Source organism: Lithobates pipiens, unplaced genomic scaffold (assembly GCF_037356315.1).
Source record: "Lithobates pipiens isolate NorthernLeopardFrog02 unplaced genomic scaffold, aLitPip1_a1.2 Scaffold_16, whole genome shotgun sequence".
NCBI lineage: Eukaryota > Metazoa > Chordata > Amphibia > Anura > Ranidae > Lithobates > Lithobates pipiens.
The window spans coordinates 627,632,736-627,651,971 of record NW_027507748.1 but is presented as its reverse complement, the minus strand read 5'-3'; the positions used below and the strand labels follow the sequence as shown (position 1 = coordinate 627,651,971).

General features: G+C 41.7%; 1 protein-coding gene and 1 long non-coding RNA gene across 3 annotated transcripts in view; one reads left to right on the top strand and one right to left on the bottom strand.

Annotated features, from left to right (window-relative positions):
* Positions 1-264: 264 nt before the first annotated feature.
* LOC143983961 (uncharacterized) lies at positions 265-12,374 on the bottom strand. Its single transcript, XR_013274696.1, has 3 exons — positions 12,257-12,374; positions 4,555-4,652; positions 265-1,527 (listed from the first exon to the last, which is right to left on the bottom strand). It is a non-coding gene; the product is annotated as an uncharacterized LOC143983961 (long non-coding RNA).
* Positions 12,375-12,377: 3 nt separating this feature from the next.
* Positions 12,378-19,236, top strand: part of CCDC169 (coiled-coil domain containing 169) — a 75,249-nt gene continuing 68,390 nt past the window's right edge. For both annotated transcript variants that reach the window (XM_077484148.1, XM_077484147.1), the window contains exons 1-2: positions 12,378-12,527; positions 17,938-18,020. In XM_077484148.1, the coding sequence (XP_077340274.1) occupies positions 12,454-12,527; positions 17,938-18,020 (157 nt within the window). In that variant the 5' untranslated portion in view covers positions 12,378-12,453. The remainder of the gene's footprint in view (positions 12,528-17,937; positions 18,021-19,236) is intronic.

Sequence of the window (19,236 nt, the reverse complement as noted above, 5' to 3'; positions counted from 1 at the left end):
TACTTGAAGGTTGTTTGGCTGTACTTCTGTAAAGGAGTGCAGTTCAATTTTCACCCCTGTGGCCTGTTTTCAGCAGAGAGTGGGCTGAAGGGGTGTGGAGCAGAGAGCTGCTGGTTGACCGTCAGCAGCTCTCCGCTCGCAGAGCTGTGAGAAGCAAGCAATCTGTGGGGTTTGATCGGTGGGTTCTCAGAGGTGGCGGGGGACTGATCCACCTAGGCAAGTATGAATCTTAAAGAAAAAAAAAAAAAAAAACACACACACACACAACACATACTTCTGTTTTAATGATTAAGTGAACTATACACTTAGGCTCCATTCACACTAATGCGTTTTTTAGTGCTTTTTGCAGAGATGCAGCAGTTCATTTAACATGGTTTCCTATGGGACAAATTCACATCTATGCTTTTTTTTTTCCCCAGCAGCTGCTTTTTTGGAAAGGGCTCAGAACTTTTTTAAATGCAAAACAGTGTTTTTTTGGGGGGGTTCTCAGACTTCAATGGAGAAACACCAGAAAAGCATGTAGTGCATTTATTGCTGCAATTTGCATTTTTTAATCTGCCCGCCAACAAATTGCATTTTTTTTTTTTTTTGGGCCAAATGGCACAGCAGAAACAAATCAAATGTAAGCGGCATGGGTATGAACCAAGCCTAAAGAATATTTAATGGCTTAAAAGTGTTCAGCCACATGTGTAGGTAATACCGCAGTACTGGGTTAACAAATGTGAAGTCTTCCAGAGACATGTTTTTATACTACAATCACTTGAAACCCATTAATTACACAAGTGATCTTCATTTTACAAATATGATTCAAGAAACAAAAATTTGGCAGCACCTGTGCGATATATTAAAGAAGGTGTATACTTGTGCAGTCCACTATTCTGTGTTTCAGCGCTATCCCTATTTCACTTTGAAATAAATATTACATTGACTGCGATTTACATGTTCGGGGGGGTTAGCAGCGATATTTATTTTCTAGGCAATGTATATTTGTTAATTTAACTAGGCTGTGCACTGCTAAAAAAAAAAAAAAAAAAAAATATGATAAATCATGACAATATTTGGCCAGTCCATTGTAAAATCAGAATGCCATGTTGATCCACCAGAAAATCAGCTGCCAACAATGCTGGTTATCTCTGCATGTATGTCATCCATCTAAGCTGTTTACATTAACTTGGACAAAGCATGTTCAAATGTAACCGTGTTTTTACCTGCAGTAATGTTGCAGCCCAAATCTAACACAGCAAGTGGCAAGTAAGTGGGGATTTGTAGTATGTAAAACATGGTCAGGTTGTCACCATTACACCCCCCGTCTTTCTATGCATGTTTTCATCTTATGCGAGATACATAGCACATATAAAGTGTGGAGGAATGCAAACAACTAGATTTGCTGTGGTGTTCTATCAGTCTGAATATAGTTGGAAACCCGATTAGAAGGATTTCATGCATCTGGGGTCAGGTTTCCTTTTGCACAACTGTTCTGCTTAAACTTGGCTTCACAGCAGCCACACGCACAAGCCTGGCTTGGACCTAGAGAGGGGAGGGAAAAAAATAAAAAAATTTATTAACAAAACAAAAGAAAATATAGGTATTGACCTTGGTGGACTGAATAGCCTAATGACTTTTTATATCTGTAATAGGATTCCATTTACATCTTCCAAATGCAGCGTCCAGCTTCACCTGTGTTTTTGGTGTTCCTGGTCACCTTCGAGTATTTCAGTCCCTATTGTTGCATTTCCTAAAATATAACTAAAGGCAAAACTTCTTTTTTTTTTTTTTAGATTAAGTACAGTGAGTGAGTGATTAGAACAGTTGCCATTTTCCATTATGGTCTGTTGCCCTCTTTATTGGTCTTATTTATCATTAAAATAGATAATGAAGATAAAATAATGAAGATAAAATAAAATCCCCAAATTTGGAGTTGAGATTAGAACAGCGACAGAAGGGAAATCTTCCAATGGGGACACTAGTTCAGACATCCCAGGATTTCCTCTCATATCCTGTTTTGGCTAATGGGACAGGAAGTGAAGGGAAATTTCCTCAATGGAACAGAGATGATGCAAAAAAAACCCTGATGGGTTAGAATCCTCCCCAAGGCCCCTTTCACTCGGGAGCTTCCACCTAATGAACTCCACTTGCTCAGTGGAGGATCACGCCATTGATCCCTGCTGAGCAGGCGGATGATGGGTCTCCACTCACTGTGCAGAGTGGGGGCGTACCCAGTCCCACTCTCTTCTATGGGGGAAATCAGGTGAAAACTGACATATCTGATCCAGCAGACAGATGGAAAATAGGACCATCTGTCTAAATTTTGCATATCCACTGCTCCATACAGTGCAAGGTCTGATCAGGTCCACATGAAAAACTGACAGGCAGACCTGATGAGACAGCCCACGTGAAAAGAGCCCTTAGTGCTCTTTCACACTACCGTTCAGGTCCGCCTGAAAAACTGACAGGTGGACCTGAACGGATGCTTCATAGAGGTCTATGGAGCGTCGGATGTAAGCGGTGACATCCGATCCGAAGAAGTGTGACGGAGGAAAAACCTACTTTTCCATCTGTCATTGGATGGGGCGACGACGGAATGTGCAGTCCGTCGTCACCCAATCTCCCATAGGGGAGAGCGGCGCTCTAACAGGTCCGTCCCTGCGCAGTGTGCAGAGACGGACCTGTCATCTGCCGGTTCAGCGGGGATCGAGCAAGCGGATGTCCACGGGGCGGATCATCACTGAAAGAGACCTTACTCTATCCAAAAGGGAAAAAATAAAATGTTTTGCCTAAAGTTACAGTGTAAAAAGGTAAATAAACTTTTGTAAAAAATAAATAAATCAGTGAGCCAATCATACAAGATTGAAAGGGAAAGGTAATCTTTAATAACATTACAATTTGGTTTGTGTAGCAATCGTATAGACTATATATTAGGGCTTGGGAAAAAAAAAAAAAGGCGATTTAAATCTTGAATCGAGTTGAGAGGTCAAATCAATTCAAAATTTCAGCAAATCGATCTTTTTAGATTTTTTTTTTTTCCACCTGAACCGGCGCTGACACCACGCTGGTCTATCAAAAAAAATAAATAAATAAAAAACCACAACACACACACACACACCTCAATTTGAATAGTGAATAGGTTTTTTAACCGCAGATTTAAAAAAAAAAAAAAAAAAAAAAAATACAAAAAATAGCCCCGCTCCACTATATATTTTTTCACAAAAGGGGATTCCCTTACTACTCAAAATATAAAACAAATACATTTAAGGTGAAAATAGTAAGAGCTGAAACTTGATAAAGACTGCAGCAGGTATGAAGACCCAGGAACCCAAAACGCAGATACCCTTTAGCGAGTCTCCAAGACATTAAAAATTCCCGAGGTTTAGACTAGCTTCACACTGCTGCAGTCCGATTTTGATCTGACTTTCAGTGCGATTAGGTAGTGCAGCTCGGATGCTACTTTTAAGTGGTTTGCATATTTTATGGGGCCAAAATTGCTTGAATCAAGTACAGGAACCTTTTCCAAAATTGTGCCATGCTGAATTGCATTGATGTGTACAGGTACCACTGAAAACAAGGATTTCCATTATCATATGATTCCAAGCGACTCAAGTCACATCTGAAATCACAACAGTGTGAACAGACTTGACTTGAGAAATTAGGTGCAGCAGTTGCTCGGGAGAGTACATGTATGCTGTATTCACACTTTTGCGTTGCTGGATCGTGCACATACACATCATGTATATTCCCGTAACACACAAAAAGATGCAGCACATGAACATGCCAAAGAAAAAAATAAATAAAATATCACACACTTGTTATACGTAGGGCAGCCCACTGACATGAATGAGCTGTGCAACATCAAGCAAAAAACGCACGCAATTCATCCCACCTGCATAAGTGTGAATGGAGCCTTAGACAAAAGAGGCTGCAAGCACTAATAATTCTCAGAATCGGAGTTGATAAAAAATAAAATATTTTTATTTCGATAAAATGCTTTTGGAATAAAAATCTATCTAAAGATTGTTTTCTATTTAAGATTCATTAATAATTTAGTTTATTCAGCATGGAACCATGAGATAAAACAAAGTTCAGAAATCTTCCTTTATCCCATTGTTTTGCAAATCTCTGTACACTACAAACTGTATGACTGAATTGGTTCAGATATCGCTGTTTTACTAACTTGACAGCTTCTTATTCTAAATAGAAAATCTTCATTTTGTTTGCAAATATTAAAGATTCTAACTACCAGCAAGAATGAGTCCCTACATTTAAAGAGCACCTGTCATTTCAGATCCATCATGGCAGCACCTGTTAGAGGGCATCCCCTCACTTGCAGCCACCACGTCCCTCACCTTGTTGTGTCACTGCCGCATCACCAGCCATCCCATTAAAGTGAATGGGACTGTCTGAGTCAACAGCGTGTCAGAGGAGGAGCCGCCGCGGGACAGAGATGACAGTTGCTCTTTAAAAATTATGATTTAAATTGAGTGGATTTAAAATCAAGCCTTTTTACGAGTAATTTAAATCAAATCCACCCTGCTCAGAATGCTCCTCATTACGTCATACCTGATCAAAGCTTGTGTTCAACTTTTTCAGAGTCATGTTGTATTTTCTAATTTGTTGATTATGTTCAGCCAAAACGGTAGCTTCCTTTGTGAGCTTCTCTGCAAGAGAAAAACAAAAAAACAGAAGTTGTAATTATTAAGGCATATATCTCACAAGCAAAATAACATTACCTTATAGGAAAGTAGTGTCTTAATTGTCAGGCTCCATCACATATAAAATCATATATGCCTAGAGGCAATTCAGTTCGCATTGTGCGCTATACAAATATTTCATTCATATTTTATTGGGGTTTATTGAGGTTACCCATACACAGCTATATTTCTCTTCTGGCAGCGAGAGGGTTAAAACGAAACTACTAAAAGATATTAAAAAAAAGGCACAAATTAATCCAGCTCTGCAATCAATACTATATCATTAAATTTGTTTATTGACTGGGTATCAATCTCTTGCACCTCCTGTACAGCAGAGCTTAGAGGGGGAGGGAGAAGCATCACAAGGTGCCAATGAGGTGTGTGACAGTGCAAGGAGCATACGGATATGAGGAGAGAGCAGAGTGGTGGATAGATGAGCTCACCAATGTGCAGCTTTTCCTTCCACAACGACAGGGTGGGGGGTAGTGTAGGCCACTCGCTTCGTACTCCCGCCATTTACAGAATACCTTGCATTTTTTTCCAGCAAATTCTCATGATGTCATTGCCCCGCCTCTCCACCTTATCTAATCAGAGAACACCTTGCATTCATTTAAAAAAAAAAAAAAAAAATACGACAAGGGATTCTATAAATAGTGGCAATGCCCCCTATGGTTAATGTGTTGCTCTAGCTGCCCCATACCTTGAAGACTGGTGCAATTTATGAAATAGCAGCAATTAAAATCTCCCCAGTAATTAGTCAGCTATGAGATGTACATCGATCAGCCATAACATTATGACCACTGAGAGGTGAAGTGAACAACATTAGCTATCTTGTTACAATGGCAACCAAAAATTGGTGGGATATATTAGGCAGCAAGTGAACACCTCGTCCCTGAAGTTGAAGTTGATGTGTTGGAAGCAGACAAAAAAATAAAAATAAAAAAATGGGCAAGCATAAGGATTTGAGTGACTTTGACAAGGGTCAAATTGTAATGGCTGGATGACTGGGTCAGAGCAACTCCAAAACTGCAACTCTTGAGGGATGTTCCCGGTCTGCAGTGGTCAGGACCTACCAAAGGTGGCCCAAAGAAGGAAAGCCAGCCAACCTGCAACAGAGTCATGGGCAGCAAAGGTTCATTGATGCACATGAGGAGTGAAGGCTGGTCTGCGTAGTCCAAATCGAAGAGCTACTGAAGCACAGATTGCTGAAAAAGTTAAGGGCCACTTCACACTGGTCCAACATGCACTTCAACTACCAGAGCACATGTCAAAAATCAACGGTTCCCTAAGCCAGACAAAGTTGTCGGAAAATCCGATCGTAACGCGACGACGTTATTTCGTTACGACTGGACTACGTTCAGGCTAGTAGCCAATAGCTTTGGTCTACGAATTTGATCTGAGCATGCGTTGCACTTTGTCCGATCGGAATTCTCTGCACACAATCGGACAAAGTCCGATCGGATCATGTTGTCGGAAAGTTTTATAGCCCAGCTCTAAAACTTTGTCCATCGGATATTCCGACAGAAACAGTCCGATGGAGCCCACACACAGTCAGATTATCCGACAACACAGTCCGATCGGACATTTTCCGTCAGAATGTCTGACCGTGTGTACAAGGGCTAAGAGAGCCGTCTTAACTGTTCCGAATTTGAAAAAGCTTCCTGCACTACTTTGATCCGACTTGGGCATGATTTCAGCCCATTGATTTGAATGGAAGTCAGGATCTTCATCTTAACTGATCCGACTTTGGCATGCGACTTGTGCTCTGAGGATCTTGAGCAAAAGCCCCACGCCAAAATTGGAAAAAAAATAAAATAAATAAATGTGTGTGGACCCCCCCCCCCCTCATGCGAATGAGTATGGGGTACATTGTACCCCTACCCATTCTCCCCTTTCTCCAATTCTGCCACCGATGTGTTCTCCCTCTGCTGCTGTCTTCTCCCTCCAGTGATGTGTTCTTCCTCCGTTGCTGCCTTCTCTGCCACCGACCTGGTCCTCCTCCGACACTGGCTCCTGCCGTTGTGTCATCTGTGACGTCTGCCAGTTTTTATATTAGCCATGAGGCGTGATTATCCGGTGACATCACCGTGAGACTCCGCCCCTTCTGATCGGGAGCACAGCAAGGCGATTGGTGGTGCGGCGTTTCCCTCAGACACACCGCATCTCTGATCACAGTAAAGAGCCTATGACAGAGGCTCTTTACCATGTGATCAGCTGTGTCCAATCACAGTTGATCAGTGTAAATAGTAAATGCCAGTTATTGGCATTCCTCTCCTCATGCTGATAGGCGGCTTTTCTCAGCGGGGACATCTACACTGATAATCAGTGGCCCGATTATCAGTGATGCCCATCTGTGCCGCCAAGGGAAAAGAATATATATATATATATATATATATATATATATATATAAAAAAACACACACTTGTGATAGAGCTGCACGATTCTGGCCAAAATGAGAAAACAAAATTTTTTTACTTAAAATAAAGATCACGATTCTCGCAGTGCAACATCTTTCACATTATAAAAAAATAATAATTTGGGTTGACTTTACTGTTAAGTTTTTTTTTTGTTTTTTTTAATTCATTAAAGTGTTTTTTTTTCCCCCCCAAAAAAAAAAATTGCATTTGAAAGATCGCTGCGCAAATACAGTGTGACATAAAATATTGCAACGTCCACCATTTTATTCTCTATGGTTTCTGCTAAAAAAAAAATCTATATAACGTTTGGGGTTCTAAGAAATTTTCTAGCAAGTAATTGTGATTTTAAACTTGTAACCAACAAGTGTCAGAAAAAGGTTTAGTCTTTAAAGCGGAGTTCCACCCAAAAAAGGAACGTCCACTTTAAGTGTTGGTGACCCCCTGACATGCCACATATGGCATGTCATTTGTTTAGGGGAGGAGCGGGTACCCTGGTTTTAGAGGCATCCAGCTCCCACTTCCTCCCAAGCCTCCGTGGCGCCAGAAGTACACCACCCCCCCCCCCCTCCCTGCAATCCACTGGGACACGTCACAGGTCCCAGAAGATTGTCTGGCCATTCACAGCGCGTGGCTCATGCAGACGCACTGCGTGCCCAGCTGTGAAGCCACAGCCGGATGCCCACAGTTAGAATACCAGCACCGTGGAGAGGAGGGGGACCGTGGGACAGGTGAGTGTGTCTGATTATTAAAATTCAGCAGCTACACTTTTTGTAGTTGCTGACTTTTAAATGGATGGAACTCCACTTTAAGTGGTTAAACTTCCATCATTTACAGAGTAAGGTTCATTCCTTTAACCCAAGACCCCTTTCACACCAGGGTGTTTTTCCAGGCGCTATAGCGTTAGAAATAGCGCCTGCAATCCGTCCCAAAAAAGCTGCACCATTGTCTGTAGTGTGAAAGCCGGAGGGCTTTCACACTACATCGGTGCGCTGGCAGGACGTCAGGGAAAAGTGAAGGAGCGGTGTGTTTACCGCTCCTCCACCGCTGCTCCCCATTGAAATCAATGGGGCAGTGCTGTTATACCGCCGGCAAAACGGCTCTATTGCGGCGTATTGCCGGTGGTTTTAACCCTTTCTCGGCCGCTAGCGGGGGGGGGGGGGTAAAAGCACCCCGCTAGGGGCCGAAATGCACCACAAAAAGACACTAAAAATAGCGGCTTTTTTTCCGCCCACGCTATGGGCGGTGTGGTGTGAAAGGGCTCTAAAGAACAAAACATTATAATGTTTTTAGTTAGCTCAGGGTAGGGCTGCATGATTAATCATTAAAGCGGGAGTCCGCGTTTTTTTTTTTTTTTTTTTTTTTTTTAAAAGCCAGCAGCTACAAATACTGCAGCTGCTGACTTTTAAAATAGTGACACTTACCTGTCCAGCGCGCCCGCGATGTCGACACCCGAAGCCGATCTCTCGATCGTCTCTCGGGTGCTGCCGCCGCCATCTTGGGTATGGGAATCAGGAAATGGAGCCTTTCTGCTTAATTTCCCGGTTCCCTACTGCGCATGCGCGAGTCACGCTGTGCAATAAGGATTGACCCGCTGCCTCTGGGATCTGTGCGTTTCCCAGCAGGCAGCGGGGGACTTTCGGAAAGGGGCGTAATCTACGTCCCTTTCCGCAGAGAGCTATCCCGGAAGTGGGTGCAGATACCTGTACTGTACCGGTACCTGCACCCCCCTCCCCCCTGAAAGGTGCCAATTGTGGCACCGGAGGGGGGAGGGTTCCGATAAGCGGAAGGTCCACTTTAGGGTGGACCTCCGCTTTAAGAATCATCATCGCGATTTATTACCTGTTGCGATCTTGAAAATAATATTTCCCGATTCTTTCTATGCAGAGAATTCTCTCTGCTCTTACTAAAGCCAACAAAAGAAAAAGGGAAAAACAAACAAACAAACAAACAAACAAACAAAAAAAAAAAAAAACGGGCAGTTTGCCAAGAATCACAACATTCTTTAGCAGTAGAACTTAAAGAGGAAGTAAACCCTGATGAGTTTACTTCCTCTTTCATTCCCTGCAAAGGCAAAGCATAATGGACTACTATGCATCGCATAGTACTCCATTATGTGTCACTTACCTGACACAGGAGCCAGCGAAGTCACCGCTGTCCCCTGTAGTCCGCCTCATCCATCTCCTCGATGGGGTCTTGCAGCTCCGCCGCTGTCATTCGGCGGAGCCGCGATGACGTCACTCCCGCGCATGCGCACGGGACCCGACACGTGCGGCAGCTCCATTATTGGAAATGCCGCGCTCAATGCGCCTGCGCACCGCTGTCTACGGCGCATGCGCCGTACACAGCGGTGCCTGTCTTCGGGCAAATATCTCCTAAACTGTATAGGTTTAGGAGATATTTCTTGGACCTACAGGTAAGCCTTAATCTAGGCTTACCTGTAGGTAAAAGTGGTTTGTAAGGGTTTACAACCACTTTAAGTAAAAACGTCTCCTTTAGGTCAAAGGAATACACTATGGTGTGAAAACGAGGGAAGTTTAACCACTAAACCTTTTTCTGACATTTGTTGGTTTCAAGTTAAAATATTTTTTTTGCCAGAAAATTACTTAGAACCCCCAAACACTATATATAGATTTTTAGTAGAAACCATAGAGAATAAAATGGGTGGTTGTTGCAATATTTTTTATGTCTCACTGTATTTGTGCAGAAGTCGTTCAAACGCAATTTTTTGGGGAAAGAAAATTACACTTTAATTAAAAATAAATAACCAGTAAAGTTAGCTCAATTTTTATTTGCATTAATGAAATTATTTATTGTATTTGTATTAATTAGGTCAATGATGAAAAAAAAAAAAAATATGGGCAGATGCAATGAACTACCCAGTCTTTTTCTGCTGTTACTTTTCTAGGTTTATGGCACTGCCACTCATCCGCAAAGGGACATCACATTTTAGGCTTCTCACACGCAGTAATGATGTTCCAGCTTCTGCTTTTTTTGGACGTAAATTTTAAGCATTTGTTTTGCACACATATGTGCATTCACACATTTACCCAGGAAGATATCGTTTGGAAAATTCCAGGGTGAAAAAAAAAAAAAAAAAAGTTTTATTTATATATATATATATATATATATATATATATATATATATATATATATATATATATATATATATATATATATATATATATATATATATATATATATATATATATATATATATATACACATATATATACACACACATATATACACACATATATACATATATACATACATACATATACACACACACACACATTAATTTTTTAATGGCTTGGCTGCGCGAATCGCTGTCATGTTACGGCGCTTCCTTATTTGTCCACTAAGGTCTAGCTTGCTCCCTGCTCGCCCACAGAGCCAATGCAAGTGCCCGACGGTTGCGATCACCACCAGGCTCCAGCGATCGCTCGGGGCACGCGGAGAACTGGGATCTGTGTGCAGTTTCCGGTTCTCTGAGGAGAGAAGTGACAGATTGTCTGTTCATACAAAGCATGAACAGCGATCTCATCTTCTATAGTCAGTCCCCTCCCCCCTTCAATTAGAACACACACACAGGGAACACAGTTAACCCCTTGATTGCCCCCTAGTGTTAACCCCTTCCCTACCAGTGACATTTTTAAAGTATGAAAATGTATTTTTATAGCACTGATCGCTGTATAAATACCAATGGTCCCAAAAACGTGTCGAAATCGTCCCATGTGTCCGCCATAATGTCACAGTTATGCTAAAAATCGCAGATCGCCGCCATTACTAGTAATAATAAAAAAAAATTATATAATAATAATAATAATAATAATAATAATAATGCCATAAAACTATCCCCTATTTCAGGGATATGCAATTAGTGGACCTCCAGCTGTTGCAGAACTACAAGTCCCATGAGGCATAGCAAGACTGACAGCCACAAGCATGACACCCAGAAGCAGAGCATGATGGGACTTGTAGTTTTGCAACAGCTGGAGGTCCGCTAATTGCATATCCCTGCATTTTGTAGGCAGTATAACTTTTGCGCAAAACCAATCAATATACGCTTATTGTGATTTTGTTTACCAAAAATATGTATCGGCCTAACTGATGAAAAAAAAATATATATTTTTTGGGGGATATTATAGCAAAATGTAAAAAATAATGAGTTTTTTTTCAAAATTTACGCTTTTTTTTTTGTTTATAGCACAAAAAAGTAAAATTGCAGAGAGGATAAAATACCACCAAAAGAAAGCTCTATTTGTGAGGAAAAAAAAAAATAAGTACATTTTTCACAATTGTCAGTTAAAGCGATGCAGTGCCAAATCGCAAAAAGCGCTCGTCAGGATGGCGGTAAAATCTTCCAGGGCTGAAGCGGTTAAAAATGATGATTCAAATCAAATCCATCCTATAAAATTCATTCATACTTATTCTAATAAGCATGCACCGGCGCAAGATACGGAACGGGATCACAGATTTTCCTATTTTTTTTTTTTTTTACTCGGAATCCTCAGCGCTTCTTTACATGCCTGTGTGCACAGACACATTGTAAATAACGGGCTACATTTTAGCTCAGAAAAAAAAAAATTACACATATACATATATATATATGTATGGAGCTTACTCAAGCTAAGCGTGGAAGCGGCCTTAGGTGCCAAAGGAAGGTGTGCGATTTTGCACATGTACCCACAACCCAGCACACACCGGTGTGAAGGAGCCCTCGGTCCTCATTCACATTGGCCGCGGCTTTGAAATCGTGAAACTTCATCTGAAGTCGCAGGATTTCAAAGCCGCACGCGATTTCAGGTGTAGCGTGGAAGACATCTGGACAGCTTCATACACAGATGTCTATTCAAGTCACACCGGAAATCACCAAGAGTAGCGCCGGAACTACTTTTGCAAAATCGGTGCTGCACCGCAAAGTCGGCATCGCTTTGAACGGTGCCATTGCTGGCAATAGGCTGCGTCTTCTCATGCAATTTGACCTGTAAGTGGCTCCAATGTGAACAGGATCTTATATTATAAGAGGCCACATACATCCTGTCCTCTCACCCCACCACCGCACACAGCCTTAGTACAGAGGCAGTAGACGCCATTAGTAGCTCCTTCTCCATGCAGTGAGCCCAGTAAAGCCCCCCGTGTTGCTTTCCTCACCCAGAGCGGTCACCATTCCAGAATACACCTCCACAGACTCCATCTCATATCTGCCGCCAGTCCCCGCCCACACACACCAATACGCCGCGCTTCCTGGCGTCCTCACGTAAAGCACGCCAGACGGAGCCGCTCACGTGGTGCGAGGTCCTGGTAGTCATGGTGATGCAGGACGCAGCTGTCATCAGGCTGTGCGGAGTATGGAGCGGAGCCCTGGACCTCCCGATCATTATCATCAGCTAATGGAAGAACTGCAGGCGGAGCGAAGGATGAAGTGAGCCCGGTTATTATTACCTCTGTTATGTGCGGATTGGAGCTCTGATCATTTCTATCTATAGATGTAGTAGTCCTCTTTATAGCAGTATATAATGTATATATGGGCTCTCAGCAGCAGCAGGAAGTGAGGCTGTTTACTGAGCCATCACATCTGAATGAATGAATAAATAAAATACTTGTATAGCGCACAATGCGAACTGAATCGCATCTGAGTGTACTGATCATATCATTCTTCTGGGTCACTCACCAGACACAGGATCAGCATGACAGCAAGACAGCCAGAATTCATACATGCAAAAAACAAAACAAAATAAATAACCCCAATTTTTGGTACAATATAAAAGATGATGTTACACCGAGTAAATAGATACCTAACATGTCACGCTTTAAAATCCGCATATGGAATGGCGACAATCTATGATAATTAGAATCCTCCATAGGCAAACGCTTTACATTTTTTACAGGTTACCTGTTTAGAGTAAAGCCTCGTACACACAATCGGATTTTCCGCAGACAAAACCTTGGTCTTTTGTCTTGCCTACTAGGGATGAGCTCTGACGTGTTCGCATGCTCCATGTGCTGAGCCCGTCAGGAAGTCAGCGCTGCGCTAATCACAGGCAGTGAGACATTTCCCAATCTCTGCAGCCGCGCATTAGGGCAATGTCTCACTGCCTGTGATTAGCGCAGTGCTGCGCCAACTTCCTGGTGGGCTCTGCACATGCTGTATGCGAACACGCTGGAGCTCATCCTTATTGCCTACAAACAGTAAGGAATTATTGGCCAAGAAACGCAAACGTAGTGATGTACTACAAGGTTTTTCAACTCTTTAGCGCCCCCTTTTGGGCTCTTTCTGCTAATTTTGTGTTAGTAGAAGTTTGGTGAGTGTTGATTCATGCTTTTCATTTTGAGCTTTTCAGTTAATTTCTGAGCGGACGGTTGTTAACCAGACATTTTGAGGAATGGGAGGAGATAACGTGTTATTTATTAATGTCCTTGGAGTTATTGCTTTTGACCCAAGTCCAGTCCAGGAACAGGAGGAGGAGGATTTCTTGAACCAAAAATTGGTTGCTTTATGTCATATGCCTTTGCTGCAGGAGCTCCAGGAGAATAATCCAGATGATTTTCGGAATTATCTCCTGATGAAGGACCCCTGCTTTCACCAACTCTTGCCATTGTTGACCCCCCTATATTAAGAAGCAGGATACATGCATGAGGCTTTTATTTTATTTTTTAGTTGAATAATAATGATTTGATTTGGTATATTTTCTATATTTTAGGATGCATAGAATGCACTTTTTGGTTACGTTCTATTGGCAGATAGCATGTCTAATTTTATTTGTTTTCTTTTTTTAATACACAATATAAACATTTTGGAGAATAATACTTGGCTATGTGTTTTACTTCAGATGACAGTTTGGGAGTAGTATAGTTGTATCTTTGAACATAAAAACTAAGGGATAATGGTGTTGTAGTAACTTGCCGTAAAAAAAGCATAATAATATTATTCTTGATATCACAAAAAAAACCTTTGAAAATTTGTTTGCAATAACTCCCATCAGTATTACCAGCAAAGCAGCTTCATTATTATCCCATTAAAGAAGAAGAGAATGTGCGCTGCATTTGGAGATTTCTTAATTTGCCACGTCACAAATGTTAATTCTCCATTACGAATGCTAGTTTACAAGAGCAACCGCTTCTGGCTCTTCCTTGCTTCTGAGCATGAATGTTTGTGCTTTGGACTTTTGTCCGACGGACTTGTGTACACACGCTAGGAAAATCTGACAACAAACATTTGTTTGTGGAAAATCTTAAAACCTGCCATCCAACATTTGTCCGTGGAAAATCTGACAACAATTGTCCAATGGAGCATACAAACAGCCAGATTTTTCGGCAACAGCCTGTCATCTCACATTTCCCATCGGAAAATCCGATCGTGTTGATGGTTATCATGGAGTCTTCTCCTCCCCAGAGCACATGGTAAGTCCCCGGTGACTTACTTCTTGCTCTACCATAGCGCCTCATAGTCACATAGTTAGTGAGCAGGGATGATGAGTCCATCTGAATTATCCTATTTTGAGCCCTGAGGAAGGGGGAATATTGCCCCTGAAACATGTCATCTGTTTTTTTTTCACCAACAATTAAAATTATCTTGGACTCTTTTATAAATTTTGGTCTGGTATTTCTTTGGTTTGACCTCATTTTGGGTGCCCATTTAGGGAAGTCTTACTGTGTGTGAGGCACTTTGCCAGAGCTACTGAGCTTGTTTGAGGTTTTCCTTCATCTGACTGTACTTGTCAGTAGGGATGAGCCGAAACCCCCCGGTTCGGTTCTCACCAGAACTTGCGAACAGGCAAAAAATTAGCGCGAACACCATTAAAGTCTATTGGACACAAATATGAAAAATCAAAAGTGCTAATTTTAAACGCTTATATGCAAGTTATTGCCATAAAAAGTGTTTGAGGACCTGGGTCCTGCCCCAGGGGACATGTATCAATGCAAAATTTTTTTTATTTTTTTTTTTAAATGCTTGTTTTTTTCAGTAGCAGTGATTTTAACCACTACAATACAGGGCACTTTCGCCCCCTTTCCTTCCCAGCCCAATTTTCAGTTTTCAGCGCTCTTGCAATTTCAATGACAATTTCACGGTCGTGCTACACTGTACCCAAATGAATTTTTTATCATTTTGTTCGCACAAATAGAGCTTTATTTTGGTGGTATTTATTCATGACTCTGTTTTTTATTTTTTGCGATATAAGTGAAAAAAAACAATATTTTCTTCTTTCTATTTTCAAAGAAATCCAATAAAATCTAATTTTGTCATAAATTTAAGCCAACATTTATTCTACTACATGTTTTTGGTAAAAAAAATTCAGTTAAGTGTATAATAATTAGTTTGTGTGATCACGGACATATGTACGCAAATGATCATGTACAGATGTGTGCAGGTGATCACATACATATGTGTGCAGTTAATCATTGGGACATGTGATTTTAGTGGGACATATCTGGGGGACGTGGGTTTTTATTATTTGGGGACATGTGTTTTGGGGACATGCGTGGGGACATGTGTGTTTTGGGTACATGTGAGTTTTGGGGACATGTGTGTTTTATACTAGACTGGTGATCAGTAAGTAAAAAGCTGTAAAAACAGCTCATACTCACTGATCACCAGCCGGCTGCAGCGATCTGCTCTCCTCTCCTCAGCGAAGACTTCCATGTGAGGAGAGGAGAGCCGATTGCCTAGCAACCGGCTGTTTGTTTACATCACATGACGGCTGTGATTGGACACGGCCATCATGTGTTCAGGAGGGCCAATCACAGAGCCCTCCTGCTGATCCGAGATGTGCCGTGTCCGGGTGACACGAGCGCATCGGGATCGTGCTGCTGTGCGGGCGCGCGCGCGTGCGATCCCCCTCCTTCTGAAGGACGTTCCTGGACGTCCAGTCAGAAGAAGGAGGCTCCCACCTGGCCGTTTATATACATTGGCTGGGTGGGAAGTAGTTAATAATGCTTAAAGTGAAACAATAAAAATGAATTTTTCCATTAAATATTGTGCCTGGGCGGTGTCCTTAGTATGCCTGTAAAGTAGAACTTCTTTCCCATGTTTAGAACAGTACCACCGCAAAATGATATTTCTAAAGGAAAAAATGTCATTTAAAACTGATCGCAGCTGTAATAAATTTTCAGGTCCCGGCAATATACTGTAGATAAAAATCATTGAAAAAACAGCATGCCCCCCCCCCCCCCACTTAGTTGCCGATCTCACTTGGATTATTATGGCTTAATGCCATGCTGTGATGCTGATATTTACTTGCAATGCATTTCATCTTTGGATGGGTTTTTCCCACTCCTAGCCTGCCTTTAATATATCGACAGGACATATTACTTATCCTGACGGACATCTTTCTTACTGAGGTTTTTTTGAAGTCAAGCTTCTTTGTTTAGAGGTTATCTTTTTGCCTATTCCAATGCTGAAAATCCTGTGCATTTACTCAGGCTGCGTGGCATTTATTGTGCGTTATTAGTCTCCTATTGTCATGAAAATTGCTGCTTCTGAGGAAGCGTATTCCACGTGCAATATGTCGAGCTTCTGAAAAAATTGATATACCCGGACCTAGATTTGGACACACAATTTATTGCATATTTACATCAGGCAATAATTCAAGAACCTACCGTATATGGTTCAATGTCATGAATGTGGTTATACTAGCTATTATGTGATGTCATTTTCTATATGCGTAGGGTATATTAACAATTACGTTTATTCTTGTGTTATATATTTTTGTAGCAACTGTACCCCAGTTTTTTATATCTTTTTTAATAAAACAAGATAAATATTATTAAAGTTTTTCTAGATCTATTACTCGTGTGCCTATAAAGTCCACTTTATTTAGTATTTCAACCTCTAATTTGTCCTCTTGTTAAAGGCGGCTTCAAGATTTCGATAAGCCCACCGCCCACAGACCCCCACAACCACCATGCAAGGGTTGTGGGGAAGAGGCCCTTGTCCCCATAAACATGGGGATAAGGTGTTTTGGGGGGGACCCCAAAACATCCTCCCCATGTTGAGCGCATGTGGCCTGGTACGATTCAGGAGGGGGGGCCGCTCTCGTCCCCCTTTTCCTGCGGCCTGCCAGGTTGCGTGCTCAGATAAGGGTCTGATATTGATTTGGGGGGGGGGGGGGCATGTCATTTTTTTTATTTTGGTGCGGGGTTCTCCTTACCATCCATACCAGACCTGAAGGGCCTGGTATGGATTTTGGGGGGACCCCTACACAATTTTTTTTTAATTTTTTGTCACAGGGTTCCCCTTAATATCCATACCAGACCCCAAGGGCCTGGTAATGAACTGGGGGGGGGGGGGGGGGGCACTTGCTGTTTTATATGCCGGTATCCGGCAATACATTACAGCCACGAGCAGTTTTAAATTACATTTTTTCCTTTAGAAATGTAATTTTGCTGCTCTCATTCTTAAAACTATGTACGGATGCTGTGTAAGCAGCCTTGCATAGTGTGGGCATGCACCCTGCCTTTGGCCAATCATGGCTCTCACAGCAGAGGGCAGTGTGATTGGCCAAAGCATGCAGTTAATGCACTGCGACCTCGCGTTCATTATGTGGCGTTCCGCGGGCACTCAAATTTCCCCCATAATGTTTGGTATTCGGCAAACGGGCGAACACCCGATGTTTGACTTGAACATTGGGCTCTTACCTACTTGTCACTCTAAAAGTTCCCAGCACCTCTCTAAGTATGTTGTTCCGATGTGCGCCAATAAAGCAGAGTTCCCACTCATAGCCTGTATAGAGATATTCCCCCTAAAGTCTCTAATTTCTCTTGTGACAACTGATTTCTCTATGACTATCATTTTCATTGTTGAGGGTCACATTAATTGTCTTTGTTTTCCTCAGGGAAATGTTACAAGCGTCTATATATGAAAGAAAAAATGCAATTGCGGACCTGGAAAGGAAACTGAGTAGTGTGGGTGATGAAGGTAAGAGGTGTCCTTCTATCATAAACAGCTATTCAGAGGAAATACTTGGGATGGGTTCAGCATAAAAGACTTCAACAATTTGACAGAGGTCCTAACTTTCCCTCTGCTGTATCAAAAACAAAAATACACTGGATAAAATGAAAAAGGCAGCAACACACTCAAGGCTCTGCTATGGTACATACTGCGGTCCTCCATGAGATGCTCAGAAGGATTCAGATCTTCTATTATGGGGAGTTTCCACCTTCGTTTCCAAGAATTAAATCCGGTGGCAGCACTGAGATTGCAAAAAAGGGTTAATAAAATTAAAACTGTTATCCAAAAGAAAAATAAAACCGTGGCAATTGGTTATGATACTTGAACAGACTAATGGCCTGTACACACATCCAGAAAATCGTACGAAAAATAACGCTTTTAAAGTGATCGTCCGATAATATGATTGTTAGTACACAGCTTTTGAGAGCCAATCAAGACAATTCATGCTAATTTATGCTATTGTGAACGCATATGTGCAGCAGCTGGGCGTTAAAGCCCATTCTACCAACTACCTCATTCATGCATTACATGGTCAGCAAGAGGTTAATGACCAAAAATGCTCTTTTTAAAAGGTGCTTTAATTATAAATTAGCCAGGTCAGAATGCCCCTCTTAGCCTATTACTTCCATTTATATGGATGAACACAGACCTTATTGATATGTCTATCCGGCATCAGTCCAAGTATCATCCTCCTTGTCTAATTTTGAATCCGATCGATTGAATCTGCAAAGTATTGAATAGCCATAACTTCCCTTCCGGTCGATTTAGTTTCAATGAGATTTCTTCAAACTGAGTCGATCAGCCAGGTTGCAAAATTATCAATTGTTTTGCATCAATCAGCAGCACTGAGATGTTTTGTTCGTGAATATGATCGTATTTGGATAAATCGGATTACATAGTGGAAATAGAGAAGTGATTGATAACTTACAGTCATAAGATCTAATCATGTCTTTGAGTTACTGAAGTTCACCTATAAAGAAAAAAATGTGCCGTGTTAATTCACCTGTATAGTTTTTTTTTGTGAATGGTGAACTAACCATTTAACTATTGATCAAAATTCACCTCCACGACTAGGGATGAGCTCAAGCGTGTTCGCATGGAACATGTACAGAGCCCGCCAGGAAGTGGGCACAGCGCTGCACTAATCACAGGCAGTGAGACATTGCCCCGATGTGCGGCTGCA